At 33.0% G+C, this 17,267-nt stretch overlaps 1 protein-coding gene across 12 annotated transcripts in view; it reads left to right on the top strand.

The window, feature by feature from the left end:
• Positions 1-17,267, top strand: part of PHF14 (PHD finger protein 14) — a 232,999-nt gene that overhangs the window by 87,112 nt on the left and 128,620 nt on the right. Inside the window, exon 15 of one of the 12 annotated variants that reach the window (XM_077856751.1) lies at positions 14,638-14,676. The exons of the other annotated variants lie outside the window; for them this stretch is intronic. Coding sequence (XP_077712877.1) covers positions 14,638-14,661 — 24 coding nt within the window. The 3' untranslated portion in view covers positions 14,662-14,676. Of the gene's footprint in view, positions 1-14,637; positions 14,677-17,267 lie in introns of those variants that run through there. 12 annotated transcript variants of the gene reach the window in all.

The raw sequence follows: 17,267 nt of genomic DNA, 5'->3' as shown, positions 1-17,267 counted from the left end.
TTAAGTGTATAGCACTTTAATCTTTTTTTTTTTTTTTTTTTTTTAAGAACTGTCTCTGTAGAGTTGCCTAAGAACCATCAAAAATATAAAATGATCATGGCTGCCATAGATTGAAGTCCCATTTTTATTGAACAGATTTTCTTCCCACTGCTATTACTTTCTCAGTTTTATACTTTATATCTTTATGTAACATCATGATGGTAGTAAAGGAGGAAGGAAAGGATTTCCATGTTGGAATATTTGAGTAAATCTTGGTATGTTGCTACTGTTAATTTAACTTCTGTTTATCCATATTGCTAATAAACCCAACCATTCTATTATTTTGTCTTTTTTCCTACTATTTGATCATTGGATATCTTACTTCATTACTTTCTTCAAAGGATTAAGTCAGAAGAGGACGTAAGGGATTAGTCTACCTTTATCTAAGATTGTTTAATAGTAATAATACCTAACATTTTTTGAAGACTCATCATATGCCAGACACTGTACTAATTCTCCAACCTACTCCCCCTTTTAAAAAATAAGTTAGTATTTGGCTATTATGACATTCGTTTTACTCAAAATGAAACAGACACACAAAGCTTGAGTAAACTATAATCTTATAGGTAGCAAGCAGAATAGGACATAAACTCAGCCCGAATTAAGAAATTGTGGGCTTTTATTGTTTTGTTTGTTTTTTAAGGTCTGTAGAAAAGATTTAGTTGAGGTACAAATGGAGTTGTAAAACATTTTGTTTTTAGGTAGCATAGTCGGGAATGTGATACCAGAAGGTTTGTGTGTCTTTGTTATCTATGGTAAGACAGGCATATATCCACTTACTAATTTGTATACCGAGTTTGTTCACATCAAGTATGATTCAACACTCCTTTTCTTTGCACTTTCAATTGAGTGCGATGTGTTTCCCCCACCCCAAGCTTGTACAAGAGCATCGTGTCATTCCTTTCAGTCACAGTACAATAGTGTAGAAGTGAATATAAATGTTTGAAGGTTATTCTACCTTGAGGAAATTGATATTAAAAAAAAAGTACAAACAGCAAATCTATACACTCACAGTAAATGTGTATATTAGCCACCAGTATATGTTTATTTTACTGTTCTATGTTGGTTTGTTTTTTTTCCCTCTAAACTGTGAATACTGTGAAACTTGGTATAGAAAAAAAAGAGCATAGGCTTTGGTATTGGCAATGAGGATGGAGAAGTAAATAGTGGTTTTTGTTTCCTAACCAGTTACTCCAAATCTACCTAAAACATTTGGCTTATTGCATCTCAGCTTTTCTGATTAAGCAGCAAATATCTTTTTGATTTGTTCGTTTGGTTTGATCAGTGTTAAGAGAGATGGGGCCATAGACTCAAATTTTGTGCTCTACTGCCTTTGTGCCAAATATGGCTGCTATTAGAAGAATGGCATCCACTTTTTCCTGCTGACAGGCAGTTTCCATTTATCATAGGCCAGAGAGTGCATTGGGAAATAGAACACTTCAGCAAACCGTACTACATTTTTATTTTTTAGATATTGGGGAAAGTCATTTTTCATTTTACTCTACTCTGATTTCCTTAATAAGGATTTATAGAAATCTGAACAAATACAGCATATTTTGAGACAGTAAATCCAATAAGATATAGATGCTTTTCAAAATAAGTAGTCCCAGTGTTACTTTTCTAATTTTTTTCTACCCAAAGATGATAAAAGATTAGCCAGAAAAGTTACTTGAAAAAAATGATAGCACTAAATATCTGGTGTTTAAAAATAATGTGTGAAATAGCTATTTTTAAGTTTGAAAGAATGAAAATACTGTATTTTCAGAAAATATTCCTCCTGTACAAACATGGAGATTTCTCTCGGATTCATATTTTCATGTTATCTCATATTTAATTGTTAGCTTACCATCATTTAAAAAAATTTATTCTGCATGTTGGAATTACTTTTAAGTTAGGTTTTAACTATGAAAGTAATACGTGAATACTTTTTTGTCATAAGAAATTCAAAAGTATGAGGTCTCCTTTGACTTTCCTCCCAAAATTACCCTTCTGCAGCCCAATTCACTTGCCTTGAATCTATCTTTATTATAAGGGTACATATTTTGAACTTTGATTACCTGACATTTCTTTTGATGTATCTGTCAAACAAAAAATAAGAAAAAAGTAATCAATGAGTCATGGAAAAGTAATATGGGCATAGTTCAAGAAACATGGAAATATTAAAGTATTTATAAGTAAAAGAAGAATGATTTGGTTTTAGAAAATCCTTCACATATTGTTTCCTGCTCCAGGAAAATAACTTTGTAATATCATCTGAGATTGATTCACAAATATCCCATCTTCAGTATTTCAGTGTCTCAGTAACCATATTTTCTGTTTTATTACTGGGCACAAATAGGAAGACTAAGTCTAAAGAAGAAAAAGAATTGAAAAATATATTTTTACTTAACCATTATCTATTATGTACTTTGTATTTTATATTAATTGTCATTACTATGCTATGAGGTAGTTACTAATGTCATTGCCATTTTATAGTTGAGAAACTGAGGCAAAGCATATAAGTAACTTGCCTAAGGACATACAGCTTCTAAGGGCATAGAGCCAGGAATCAAACTAAGGTAGCTTCTGAGGCCATTCTTTCAAGTACTTCATTATGCTGCCTTTCCAGGCAAGATCACCTTGATTATTCCTGGCATTTGTCCCTGGGCCAGAATCACAGGGTCCTCATGCTTTTAGCAGCTTAGTGGCTGACAGTTTGGTCAGGAAAATGGAATTTATTCTGTGGAGAATTAGAGACTTATGCCACTGTTGGTATAGCTAGCTGGGTCTGTAGATGTCAAGAAAACTCTCACCATGTGTCAGAGGGTTCTGCTGAACATCAGAGAAAGTGTCAGTGAAATTTCTATCCTGAAGCACTGAGTAGGTTGGTAGGAGCTAACAACAGGTCAGAGAATTTGACAGTGAAGCTCTCAGCCTGAAGAACACTGTTGAGTGGGTGGAAAAATGAGAATTTGTGGGGGATGTCTGCAAAGCCTGCCAGGACCATAAAGTGGGAGCTAATGGAAAGGTCTAGAAGGCTGCAGCATGTAAAAAAACTAATAAGCATCTGACTCCCATGACCTCCTGAGTAAAATGGCCTTCACTTAAATGTGTCAAATCTGAGATTATTGACATGGAACCATAGACAGAAGGTGAGAGGGAGGGCTTTGGGAAATGTGGTTTCCAGCCTTAAACAGCATAAGTAAGGTGGTGGTGGTGTTGATGGAGGTGTGTTTCAGATTAACCACGGACAATCTAGGATAGTAACCAAATGCAGTTTTAAAAAGTGCCTAATGTACTAGTACTTGGCAGGTAGTCTAAGAAATAACATTTCTAGACTCCTTATCCCTTCCTTTTCTTTTTTCTTTGACGACTGTAATACTATTTCATCCATATTCTCCAGCTCTGAGAATTTTGCAAAGCTTGCAATAAGTTCTTGTTAAAATGGTTAAATGAATTACTGACAATAAAATACAGGCAGTGACTTAAAGAATTGTAAAATACCAAAAAGAATAATCTCGGTGTTGGCTAAAGAAGGTGAACCTGAGCTTTTTACAAACTCAGCAGTGTTTAAAATAAGAGAGAGGGTTAACTACTTTTCTAAGTTTCTGAATATCCAGCTGAGCCCTTACGATGTTTGCCATTTATTTATGAATGAGTTGCAGGTTTTTTCCTCTCCTTTTTTCCCTCTCTCTCTCTCTCTCTCTTTTTTTTTTTTAATTAAGTAAAAGAAAGTAACATGGATGAAGTAGAGGATCTTAAAAAAAAAAGCTTCTTGTAATAGAGGATAATGTTGGCCTCCATAACTCTGTGACTTTCTTCCTCTGTTCCTCTGTCTTTGTAGAAGCCATTCAGAAGCTTTTCTCAGAGATTTTGGCAGAGAGCACCTTCTATTTAAATTACATTAAGCATTTCTTTTCTGTAGAATTCCTACAATTGGTACTATCCATAGCCAATGTCAGAAGTCTTCTTTAATGCAATTTATTTTTTAGTAGTTGAGCCTAGGCTTTGGATCTATACATTCAGGATATAAGTTAATACTTTATAAAATAGTGACTTTCACATGTCTAAATAATTACACACTGGAGAGAACTAATAGTTTTCACTTCTGTATTGATAGCCAGTAATAATAATTGGGAATAATTTTTTAATACATTTTCACTTACTATAGGAATGAAAATATTTAGTCTTTGGGATTGGTATCTCATTTATCATAATATAATTCAGCTTCTTTTGCACTGGGGGAATTGTTTTTCTTCTCCTACCTGAAAATCTTATAGGACAATGAATTTTAATTTATATACCTAGCCCAATTTTAAGTGTAAAATGGTCCTACTTCATATATAGTATTTTTCTTTGATAACAATATTAGGTAAAAAAATTATTTTTTCTTGAACTTCTTTAAATGTTTGCGGTTTTAATCTTTCAGCAATAGATTTTTATTACAGTACCTCCTTTCCCCTAGTTTCAGATAGTATCTTTTTTCTTCTATCTTTCCAGGTTGTTTCTTTGACATTGAGCCAAAACAGCTTTGTAATCTCATTGATCTTGTAGGTTGGTGTTTTATTGATCTGTGATGCATCACCATCTAGTATCACATCATACATTGGATGATTTTTATAATATTCTAGTTTTAAGAATTAATAGTTTTTTTCCACACCTTTGAGATCCCAGTAATTCTACACTTATTTTGTTCGTTTTCAGCTTTATCTCACATCTCTTAGAAGGTAGATTGTATGTGACTTCTGATTCATGTAACATAGTTCTTAGCCTCAGTGATTTGATCTTTAGCTTTATGTTGTCCTCTTCGGTAAACCTTTAGAGTCAGTAAAGGGAAGACAGTATTTGAAGATAAACTGTGTTTATAATGGATAGAAACATGAATTTATGTTGTGTTCTCTTTACAACTATAAAAATGATAAGTAATTATCTTTTTTTGTGAGTGCTTTAGTCATATTTACTTTTGAGTTTAATAGTTCCCTGTGTTAAGCAAAAAAAAAAAAAAAAAAAGATTGGCTGTGTGGGAATCCATATTCTCTAGTCTTTACTTGTGATTCCATTACCAGGTTAATTTTTTTCAACATATATCTATTGAGCAACTAATAATGTAAGGCGCTGGGCAATAGACCCTTAATAGAACACCAAAATGAAGACATGTTCTATGCCCTTAAGGAACTCTAGTGATAAAAATATGGCCCTCAATTAAATGTAATTTAATGAGAAAATACATTGTTCATATGAGAGGTGGTTAAGTTGCTTTATCTGGTAACATGATAGTTGTGAAATGGAAGAAGAGAGACAGAAGATGGAGGTGAGCAACAAAGACTACAAGTTGACTATTACTAGTAGAAAAGTATTCTGCTAGCTAAGAAAATCTTCATTTTCCTTTGCCCTAGATTTTGGTGTTAATAAGTTGAAATTTTTAAAGTAAGCAAGCTAGACACTTGGAAAAGCATTGGATCCTTCAGCATAAAATTTAGTGTAAAAATTTAGTATCATAATACCTATAGCTGTCTTTCTTACAGCTTGTTTCTATAATAAGCATCTTTTTTTTTTTTTTAAACAGACTTTATTTATTTGAGAGAGAGAGAGAGAGAGAGCTTGAGCAGTAGGGGTATGGCAGAGGGAAAGGGAGATTTCCCGCTGAGTGAGGATCCTGAGCCAAAGGCAGACACCTAACTGACTGAGCCACTTGGGCGCCCCAACATAATAGCACCTTGCCGGCAACAGCTTCTTGCATTACTAACTTAAGAATTAAGTTAGTAATAATTAATGAGTATTAGCACATTTTCAGCAGAAAACCACTTGATATTTCAGCCATTTGATTTTTTCAGATAAATAGGTGCAAATAGTTCTTTAACACAGCTCACTTCTTTTAAATTTTTTTCTGTGCTAAGGAAATTCTGATGATTACTGTATTAATTGATGGTAAGAGTTTTATTTTTTTAACTTTTCTGTTTACTCAATTAGAATCATCTTGTTTATGGATATGACTTATAATTATCCTTTAGACAGTATCCATTAAAATATAATGATATTTTCCTCTCTAGGACATTTTCTTTGTAGCATTATTCCATTTAAAAAGTAGAAGATGGTACAAAATAAACTTCTTGAGAGTTTTAGATGGCATCAAAATCTCTAAAATAGCATAGTGTGTGGTGGAAGTACCTGGACTAGCACATGGTAGATTTTTTTTTTTTAATTGGGTTCAATTTGCCAACATATAGCATAACACCCAGTGCTCATCCCATCAAGTGCCCCCCCTCAGTGCGCGTCACCCAGTCACCCCCACCCTCCGCCCACCTCCCTTTCTACCACCCCTTGTTCGTTTCCCAGAGTTAGGAGTCTCTCATGTTCTGTCTCCCTCTCTGATATTTCCACATGGTAGATTTGAATTGTAATTCACACTCTGCCAATAACCCATTATGCAGAACTGGGTAAGTACTTTACTTTGTTTGTACTCAGTATCCTCATTTATAAAATAAATTAAATAATCTGCAGTCTTTTCTAGAACTAAAAGTCTCATCTAAATTCACATTTGCATTTATTATTTTATCCTTAACACTATTAATTAGAGGGTTAAAGTACATACATTGATATTAAAAGAATCTAGAGACAGTAATTCTTTGTGATTAGGCTTCATGACATGTAATAAATTTTTTTTTAAAGACCATATTTGTTGATAACCTTTTTTTTTCGCTTTTCTGGCAGTTAACTTTATTTTTATTGTTATTCTGAAAAAAATGTTATGTAGGAGACACTTTTCAGCAAATAGGCTACCAGATGTGTATACTGTACATTGACTTGTTTCCAAAATTTTGTTTCTTTGAAATTGTCCTTTTGTTCACTTTTCAAAGTGACATTTGATTGTTTTACTTAGCCAATTTCATACTGACTTCTTTATGATAGTAACTTCGCAAAGATAAAATATTGCTTAACAAGAATAGAAACATGCTTTCTCACTTTATGAATACTTTTTACTATGTTACTGTTATAAAGCTGAGTGGGCAAGGATGAGGCAGATGCTGAAGAAACCATACAGTGAGACTATCCCACTTAGTAAATTTTAAGGATTCTCACTGATCCAGTTTATTTTTAAAGGAAGGCATAAATAGAGTTTTAAAAATGACTTTTTTGGCCATCATTATTTTTCAATTTTTTGGGTTCCTTGAGTTTAAGAGCAACTCTTCTTACAACATTCAACTTTTTTGTAAATGTATATATATATACATTTTAATTGGGTTCAATTTGCCAACATATAGCATAACACCCAGTGCTATACACACACACACACACACACACACACACACACACAGAGTCAGCCATGTCAAATAATTTCTGAAGTATTTTGTCCGGAGCCCATTTTCCTCCAGTTTTAATCTAAATTGTTTTTTTTTTTTTGGTCATTCTTGGATTTTGCTTCATCATCATCATGGGACTTTCTTTAAGCTTTCATAGGTGGAATTTTTTGCTGCTTGCATTTAAAGTTGGCTTTTTTTTTTTTTTTTTTTTTTCATTTAGGCCTGTATCTTGATGGGGGAACTTCTTCAATGACTTACTTAGTAAAAGTTAGTGAGAGGTAAATTTTTGAGATCTTACATGTCTGAAAATTAATTTTTAATGCTCATTAATACTATGGCTATGTATAAAATATTACTTTTTTTAAAAAAGCACTATTTGACTCCTGGCTGTCACTATTGCTTCTGCTCTTATAACTCATTTTGTCTCCTGTCTTGAAACTCTTAGTATTTTCTCTTTTTGAGTTTCAGTGGTACAATTCACTACTTTGGTTGGTGTGGTACACTTTTATTCATTTATAGGAGTTTAGTGAGTGCTGTCAAGAAACTCACATATTTTTAATTCTGAGAGATTATTTTTTGTTATTTCTTTGATAATTTTTATCCTTTGTTCTCCTTTTCTGGAACTTCTATTAATTGTATTTTGGTGATACTAGATTAGTTCTGTAATATTTTTTTCTTTCTATCATATTGTTCATTTTTTTTAATTTCTGGGAGATTTTCTCAATTTTATATTCCAACTGTTTTACTAAATTTCTGTTTTGGGGATGTGTATATACTTTTTTCTTTACTTTTCTTTTCTTTACTTTCATTTTATTTATTTGACAGAGAGAGAGAGAATAAGCAGGGGGAGCTGCAGGCAAAGGGAGAGGGAGAAGCAGGTTCCCCACTGAGCAAGGAGCCTGATCTGGAGCTCAATTCCAGGACCCTGAGGTCATGACCGGAGCCCAAGGCAGACACTTAACCTACTGAGCCAACCAGGCTTCCCCTTCCTTTTTCTTTTAATAGCAGATGTTCTTATTTCATTATGGCAAAAACTTCTTATATTTTCAGGAATTTTCATTGTAATTCTGTTTTCTTTTGTATCCGTCATTGTCTTTGTTTCCTCTGGGTTCCCTATTTCTGTTATGTTGGTCTCTCATGTTGAAGCTTTAAGATGCTTGGGGATCTTTGTATATCTATATCTATATATCTCTATCTCTATCTCTATCTATATCTATATCTATATCTAATCTATATATGTAATTAAGTTTATGTGGGGCTGTTTTCCCTATAGGGATGATTTTATGATTGGGGGCTTTTTCTTTGAGAATACCTTAAATGTCAGTATCTGTAGCTTTTTCCATATCAATTTAGTAGAAGTATTCTCTCATCTCCTAAATGGTAGGTGTAATTTTGACTGCCAGACTCCTGGATAGGTGAGGAGAAGGGGGCTAAAGATCTCACAGTTCAGAAATCAGAATTCCATGCAAATTTTCTGGCTTTTGTTTGCTGCATCATTTCTCCCTTCTCTGTGCCTGATAATCCATTGTCCAGAGTTTGTCTGGTTGTTTTTCTCCAGAGAATAGGCCTTCTGTGTCTAGTGGGAGAGGAGTAATCCCTTGACAGTATAAGGAAGGAGAGAATTCCCTTATAACTTTATGTTACTGAATTTTAACCCAAAGTAGTGTTTTATTTCTTACCTAGATAGTGATTTACACAGTGTGGTAAGTGGAATAATGGCCCTCCAAAGATGTCTGTAAACTAATCCTTAGAACCTGTAAACATGTTCTAACATGTTTATATATAACAGAAGGAACTTTGCAGGTATGACTAAAGTTATGGACCTTGAGATGGGAAGATTAAGCAGAGTTGTCCATGTGCCCAGTCTAATCACATAAGTACTTAAAAGAAGAAGACCTTTCCTGGCTGTAAGTAAGAAGGAGATGTGACTATAGACATAGGTCACAAAGATGCAGCATTGATGCCTTGGAACATGGAAGAATGGGGCCATGAGAAAGGAATGTTGGCATCCTTTAGGAGATGGAAAAGACAAGTAAACTGATTCTTCCCCTTAGAGACCCCTGAAAGATATACAGCCCTGTCAGCACCTTAATTTTAACCCACTGACACCCATGTCAGAACTGTAAAATAGTGCATTTGTTTTTTTTAAGCCATTAAGTTTATGATAATTTGTTACAGCTGTAATAGAAGCTAATAGAGATTAATTTGTGGTTTTCACATTTAAAGCTGAAATGGGACAATGATTCATATTACTGTATGTTTTTTACTTGAAGCCATGCATGTAGGAAATGAATGACACCTTCCTCCATACTTTTGGAAAGTTCCAGTAGTACAGTAGTTTATTCATACTTAAATGTTTTGTATCATTAAATGATGTAGGGTCAGTAGGTGAATTTTATTTTATAGTGCTTAATTAGTTTTTTCAACATTGATGGATGTTGAAAAAATTTTGAAAGGCATTTTAGTTTTATTTAGATATAAGTTAAATATAAAAATCCCTTATGCCATGATGGAAAATTAGTTCATTATTCTTTAAAGTTTGCTACAATTAAAATTAACCTAATCAACTTATGGCTGATGATCTTTTTTATAACAGCTTTATTGGGATATAATTCACATACTGTGCAATTCACTCATTTAAAATTGTATAATTTAGTGTTTTTTAGTAAATTCATAGAGTTGTACAGCCATTACCACAGTCAACTTTAGAACATTTTCATTGCTGTGCACCCCCAGCTCTTCCCGCCAAAATTCCTGTACCCATTAGCAGTGACTCCATTCTCCACTCTCCTAACCTTAAACCCTAGACAACTAGTAATCTACTTTCTGTCACTGTATGTCTCTGCCAATTTTGGACATCCAAGATAAATGGAGTAATACGATATGTGGCATTTTATGACTGTATTTTTTCACCTAGCATAATATTTTCAGGATTTATTCATGTTATGGCAGTATCAGGACTTTATTTCTTTTGATTTTTGTATAATACTCCATGTTATGGCTATACCAGATTTTAAAATTCATCCATTCACCTGTCACTTGATGGACATTTGTGGGGTTCTTTTTGTTTTTCACCCCTTGGTTGTTACAAATGATTCTGCTATGAATATATATATAAGCTTTTGTGTGACCATGAGTTCTTTCTTACCTCCATTGTACACATAGCAGTAGAGTTGCTGGGCCTTATGATAACTCTATTTTTGCCATTTGAGAAACTGCCAGATTGATTTTTAAACTGGCCATATAACTTTCTGTTCTCACCAGCAGTGTATGAAGACCCACGTTTTTCTGCATATCACAAATATTTATTATTGTCTATTCTTCTGATCTAGTGATCCTGGTGCGCATGAAATGGTATCTCATTATGGTTGATTTGTATTTCTTTGCTGGCTAATGAGACTGATTATATTTAAAAAGAAAAAAATATGATCCAGTCCCTTTTCCCTCACATTTATCTGTGCCATGTAACAGTGCTAAAATGATGTTTGTAGTTAGACTCTTAAATGAAAAATGACTGAGATTACACATCTGTTGTAAAGCTTTAAATAATTATCTATTATTATTTCCCTTGTCCCTAATTTTAGTTTGTATGAGCTAAGAAAGCAAAACCTAATGTGATAATACGATGAAATTCCTGAAGGATAACCTGAGGAATAATGAAAGATCAGTGCCCTAGCACTTTTTTCCTTTGGTGCCTTTATCACAATTGGAATTAATTTTTTTGTATGTTGTTAGTTTAATAAATGGGTAGAGATACTTTACATAATAGAGACCTGGCTATTTGTTTTTAAATATTTAAACTTTTGTTACATGAATGCTAGATTAAATTCAGATAGTAAACCTGGGACAACAATAAGAATTGTTTTAGCATGGAACATGCTGCCTCATTCTTTGGAATAGTTGAAGCTATATGACTGTCAGGGAGGGTTATTTTATGAAGAGTTTCCAAACTGGGTAAAAAGAAACCATTATATGAAATAACACTTAATTTTAATTTTAAGATGTGTGTGAAAGAACCATGATCCAGTTCCAATTCCTTTGACCCCAATATGTCATGGATCCTTCTTTACATTCCTAGTCTAATAGCCAGTTTATTGTTAAAATAACTGAGCAGCATAGTTACCCCACATACCAGTGCCTTCGCTTAAAATTCCAGTATTTTACTTGGATCCTATATTTAGTCATTTTAGTAATGCTTTCGCTACTATCCTTGATTCTCATCCCCTTGCCAGTCTGAGTTCTTTTTTTCTATTCTTGCTGGAGACTTGCCAGTTATGTGTGTTTTTTGTTGTTGTTAGTCATTTTTTTCTATACTCATCTTTAAGGTGAATGTTGAGTTTTATATCCTTATTAACGGTATTAAAACTGACTTACTCCTAAATTTAAGAATAATTTTGACTGTAGTTGAGATTTTGAAAGATATGAGTAATATGTGATTTTATTTTTAGCTTCTCCTTAGTTGCACTTAATCATATTTATAAATAATTATTCATGTAATTATTTGTTTGGTATCTGTAGACTCATGGACATGAACTCCTAAGTGGACAGGAACTGTCCTGTTTACTACTATATGTCTATTACCTCCTACAGGGTTTGGTTCACAGCAGGTACTTAGTATTTCATAGTTCTTTCCATCTTTCACTATGGCTATGCATCTGAAGCTAGTGTCCTTTGAAGAATCTTTTTTCTAGTTCCTTCTTGTTAGAAAGCGAATTGGTCCTTTTCTCCTTATATATTAATCATATTTCTATGGTGAAACTAGAATTACTCAAAGACAGCCCAGGAGACATTTGTGTAAGTATCTTGTTATTTAGATATTTTTCTGCATTATTTTTTCTGTGGAGACTTTACATTTGCTTTTATGCAAGGTAATTACTTTTGAAGAAAATATAGGTAAGCTTACCTATGTCCCTTTTGAAGTTACTTTAAAATTGATGTTTGTACTTTTTTGGCATATTTTCTAATGACTTTAATGTAACTTGAAAGCTTTCAGATTTTCTTTTCGTTTTCTTTACACTTTATGTTATCTAGTGACTTTTCATCTTTTATACAAGCGCCAAAGGACTTATTGGGACCCATCTTCTCATAGTCTTTTACACACATCCATCATTTTCTATTCTCTTTGAAGTTGTATATCTTTTTTCCTATCTCATACATTTTATTTTGTTTTATAGATCTCCTTTTTTTAAAAAAATAAATGCCATAAAAAGTCAAAATACCTTTTAGCAGTTTGAGTAAAACCATATTGTTTTTCAGGATGTGCTTGTTATAGATCATTATTTTGAAAAAAGACTTAAACACATGGCTAAATTGTTTAACATCTAATGTAACAGTACAGTCAATATAGCCTGTTCTAAATGGCATTCTCCATTTGAGAGATAATCAAATATCCTAGAGTTTACTTACATTGCATTTGTTTTTAAATTGATTTTACACATCCAAAATAATAGCCTATTTAACAGAGTTACAACCTAAGTCCTAAGAATTCGAGAAACTAGAATATGTTTTGTGTGTGTATATAATTTTTGGTGCTAGTTTAGTGGAAACAAGCATTTGGACTCAGCCCTATTGAAATGACTAAAGGTTACTGTGCATTGTTTCTTCACCTACTTGTTATTTTTATACTTTTTAAATTAAATTATTGCAGTTCTGGGAAGAAAACATTATTTTTTAAAGGATTTTATTTATTTGAGAGGGAGCACAAGTGGGGAAAGGGGCAGAGGGTAGAAGCAGACTCCCCACTGACTGGGGAGCCTGATGAAGCACTTGATCCTGGGACCTCAGGATCATGACCTGAGCTGAAGGCAGACACCTAACTGACTAAGCCACCCAGGTGCCCCAGAAAGGGTTATTACATATGGAGGCTTTAGATATCAGAGTTACTGAGTCTGTTATTCGACTCAAGGTAACCTATGCTAAACAGATTACATAACCTCAGTTTGTTATAGATGCTTAGAAGAAACCCTGGCAAAAAATTTTGTGGTGAACTAGACAATATTTAACTCACTTTGGCTCACTTGGAAGAGATCTACTACAGGTATCCTTAGCTCAAATAATCCTATTCAGAGTTTAAAGACTCCTTCTGTGCTTTTTGCCCCTTGGAAATCTATCATTTTTATTTACTCCCTGGAATGTGGAATAAGGAGAACAAAGAATAGGCAGAGCTTTGGAATTTTACTTATTTTGAATATACCATTATTCATGAGAAAGGTTTTATAGGAATGCTTATTTATTAATATGTAAAATGTATAATTTATTTTCTACTTTTAGGCTTGTGGTTATTTTAATTTATAGTGCTAAGAAAAATTGGCCATAATTTTATTCTTCTTCATATTTTTCTAACCTTGTTAATATAAATTAAATTAGATAAAAATAAACTCTACAGCCAAATGACAAGAAAGGAAAACGCTCACTTTTGGTGATCACTATTCCATCTGTTATATGCCAGTAGCCAATAGAAACAGATGGTGCTTTGTTCACACCTTGTTTGTATGTATAACATTTTATTCTAAATATTTTATGAGCTTTCATATATGACTGTTTTCAACATATTGTTTTATAATTGGAAAGCATATACTTATTTTTTTAGGAATTTTATATAATAATTTATGTTGAAAATTAAAAATAAATGATATTGAAGGATTTTGTATAACTGCCCCATAGCTGTTGGCATTTTTTCCACAGCATAAATCTGAATTTTAGCTTAGCAGAAATTGTCAAAGTTTGACCTAATTGTCTTAATTAACTTTGAATTTGGAATTTTGTTCATGAATAAGCATTTTCCTCTTTTTGTATAGAACTTACACAAGGAAGCATTCCTTATGTTTCTCTAACCACATATAAGCTTGTTTATTAATTGTCATTAAAAAGATCCATTTTAAATTTAGAGGAAACAGTACACAAATGAATATGTTGAAACCTATCTTAGTGATATCAAATATGTTGAGGCACTGTCTTTTAATTTTAAATTTAGTTCATTTGTCAAATGAATCATTCCAACCTTGGAAAAATCATCATGCACCTAACTTCATTGTAAATTAAATAACCCAGTGCTAAAGAATTAATGAAAATTTGTTACATGTTTTCTAGTCCAAATGAGTGAAGTTATGGAAACATTTAATTATTTGTTCTAGATGAATAAACTATTAAAATGATGCGTGGTTGCTAAAAATACTCCTTTTTAACATATATACACTGTCTGTAATACCATGCTACGCTCTTTGTGTATATTTTATCCCCTTCTGTTTTCAAGAAAATGTACTATAGACAGATAAAGAGCCAAGTGATCTATGTAATTCTGATTGTCCTTGTTCCTTAGGCAAATAAAATTCTTACAAAATAACAACAGAAAAAAATAGAAATATGTCAAGTTTTGGAGTGAATTTCAAACTTTCATTTACTCTTAATAGCTTAATAATTACAAAAGAAAGCACAATTTGCAACTGAACCCTCAGTTATATAGAACTACGAGGTAATGTATCTATCTTTTTTAAGTTCTGAAGCCTATGTTTGATAAATAAAATTCTTCCTTTTTCTACATGCTGTGTTCACCCTGCTGCTTTATTTATTTTTGTTTCTAAAATGGTGTCAGCCTCAGTATATATCATGAAATGACCATCCAGTTATGAATACTTCTAATATATGTAAGATGGGGTAAGCCTTTGGATGATTGAGATTTATTAGATGAACCGAACATGTTTTTGTTACTCCTTTTTGCATCATTTCTCCCTCTTTCTAATTCCTCTTAGCATTCCTCTTCTGATTCAGGGATACCATGTGTAAGATATCTTCTCTGTTGTGATTGTAGGCAGTCATGAATTGTCATAGTTACAGTTGTTGCCACTTCATTAAAACTAGAAAAAAAAGAAAGAAAGAAAGAAAGAAAGAAAGAAAGAAAGAAAGAAAGAAAGAAAGAAAGAAAGAAAGAAAGAAAGAAAGAAAGAAAGAAAGAAAGAAAGAAAGAAAGAAAGAAAGAAAGAAAGAAAGAAAGAAAACCCAGAACTGTCAGTATTTTCCTGGTTGGAGGACTTGGTATATGAAAAGTTGTGTTTGAATAATAATGATAATAATAATAATAATAATAATAATAATAATTCTTCTTCTTCTTCTTCTTCCTTCCTTCCTTCCTTCCTTCTCTCTTCTTCTTCTTCTTCTTCTTCTTCTTCTTCTTCCTTCCTTCCTTCCTTCCTTCTCTCTTCTTCTTCTTCTTCTTCTTCTTCTTCTTCCTTCCTTCCTTCCTTCTCTCCTCTTCTCTTCTTCTTCTTCTTCTTCTTCTTCTTCTTCTTCTTCTTCTTCCTTCTTCTTCCTTCTTCTTCCTTCTTCTTCCTTCTTCTTTCTTCTTCTTCCTTCATCCTTTTTCCTTCTTCTTTCCTCTTTCTTCTTTCTTCTTCCTCTTTTTTTGGAAATATTACTGATGTGCTAAATGCCAAAGAAGAAGCTTGCTGTAATTTACTTTGGTAATGGATAATGTTAGTCATTGTACTGACAGAGTACCCAATTGGTAGAATATAGTATCAATTTAAGATATTGAGGTAAAATGGAAGAATTCTTCCTTTAGGCATTACAGTGTTATACACTTGATCTTAAGCCAAAAGGCTGAGAAGCGATGGCATTACAGTGTTACAATGTATTTAAGTACTCAAGTGAGAATAAGAGATTTTCTTTCTCATAATAATTTTATTTATTTCTACTTGGATTACACCATTAACCTTGGATTTGGCATGAAGAAAAATCACTGAATTGAGAGTTGAGATACGTGGGTTTGCAGTTTTCCTCTGTCAGTTATCAGCTCTGTGATAAGTCACTTGTTTGGACTGCTTTTCAGAGCTCCAAGATGCTATAATTTCATATTGCTTATAACACTTCTGTTTTTTCTGGCTGGGAACTGTTTATGTTTAGTTATTTAAGATTACCACAGGAATACATCATTGATTATCATTTGGTAATAAGTGTACTTCATTTAACATGACTTTTATTAGAGTGCCTGGGTGGCTTAGTCAGTTAAGTGTCTGACTTCAACTCAGATCATGATCCCAGGGTCCTGGGATTGAGCCCTGCTTTTTGGCTCCTTGCTCAGCAAGGAGCCTGATTCTTTCTTTGCCTCTGACTGCTGTTCTTCATACTTCTGCACTCTCTCTCTCTCTCCAAATAAATAAATAAATAAAATGTTTTTTTTTTTTTTTTAAGTTTTATTTAAGTAACCTCTACACCCAACATGGGGCTGAAACTAATGACCCAGAGATAAAGAATTTCATATACTCTTGGAACTGAGCCAGCCTGGCACCCCAAATATTTTCCCTTTGGTACCAATTATTTGGATCACCTGATGGAAATGACCTTATTCGTAAATTATACAAATCGAAAAATAGATTACTGGAGAAGGGAACAATAATTTATCCATTATGTCAACTGTTTTATCATTTGCATTATCTAGTATATTTATCGTTTTAATCTAACCACTTGGTTATTTTATTAAAACATTTATTGAGTTTTTATGTAATACATATTATACTAAGTTTAATTGAGTCTAGAAGATGAATATGGCATGGTTCTTGCCAGTTTTATGATGAACTGTGTTGGAGGACAGAAGTAGAAGCAAAAAGGACAGGAATGTCACAGAAAGAAAAGATGAATATGTAAAGAGCTAGCCCCAAGATTTTAGTTAGAACATGGATAAGTGTTGTCAGCATTAAGGACTCTTCCACATTGATGTTCTCAGACCTTAATGTGTGTATAATTTACTTGCAGATCTTGTTAAAAAGGAAGGCAGATTCTAATTTAGTATGTTGAAGTGAGTGTGAGCTTCTGTGTTTGTGACAAGCCCCCGGGCATGCCAGTGCTTATGAGCTATGATTGATATTTTGAGGAGCGCAAGGCTCAGTGCTGTTTTTTTCAGAAGTAAGAATAGACTCTCTTTAGGGCTTGCATTTAAAGTCTTTTCCTGGGATC

Source organism: Canis aureus, chromosome 18 (genome assembly GCF_053574225.1).
Source record: "Canis aureus isolate CA01 chromosome 18, VMU_Caureus_v.1.0, whole genome shotgun sequence".
Taxonomy (NCBI): Eukaryota; Metazoa; Chordata; class Mammalia; order Carnivora; family Canidae; genus Canis; species Canis aureus.
This window is presented reverse-complemented; position numbering and strand designations above follow the sequence as displayed.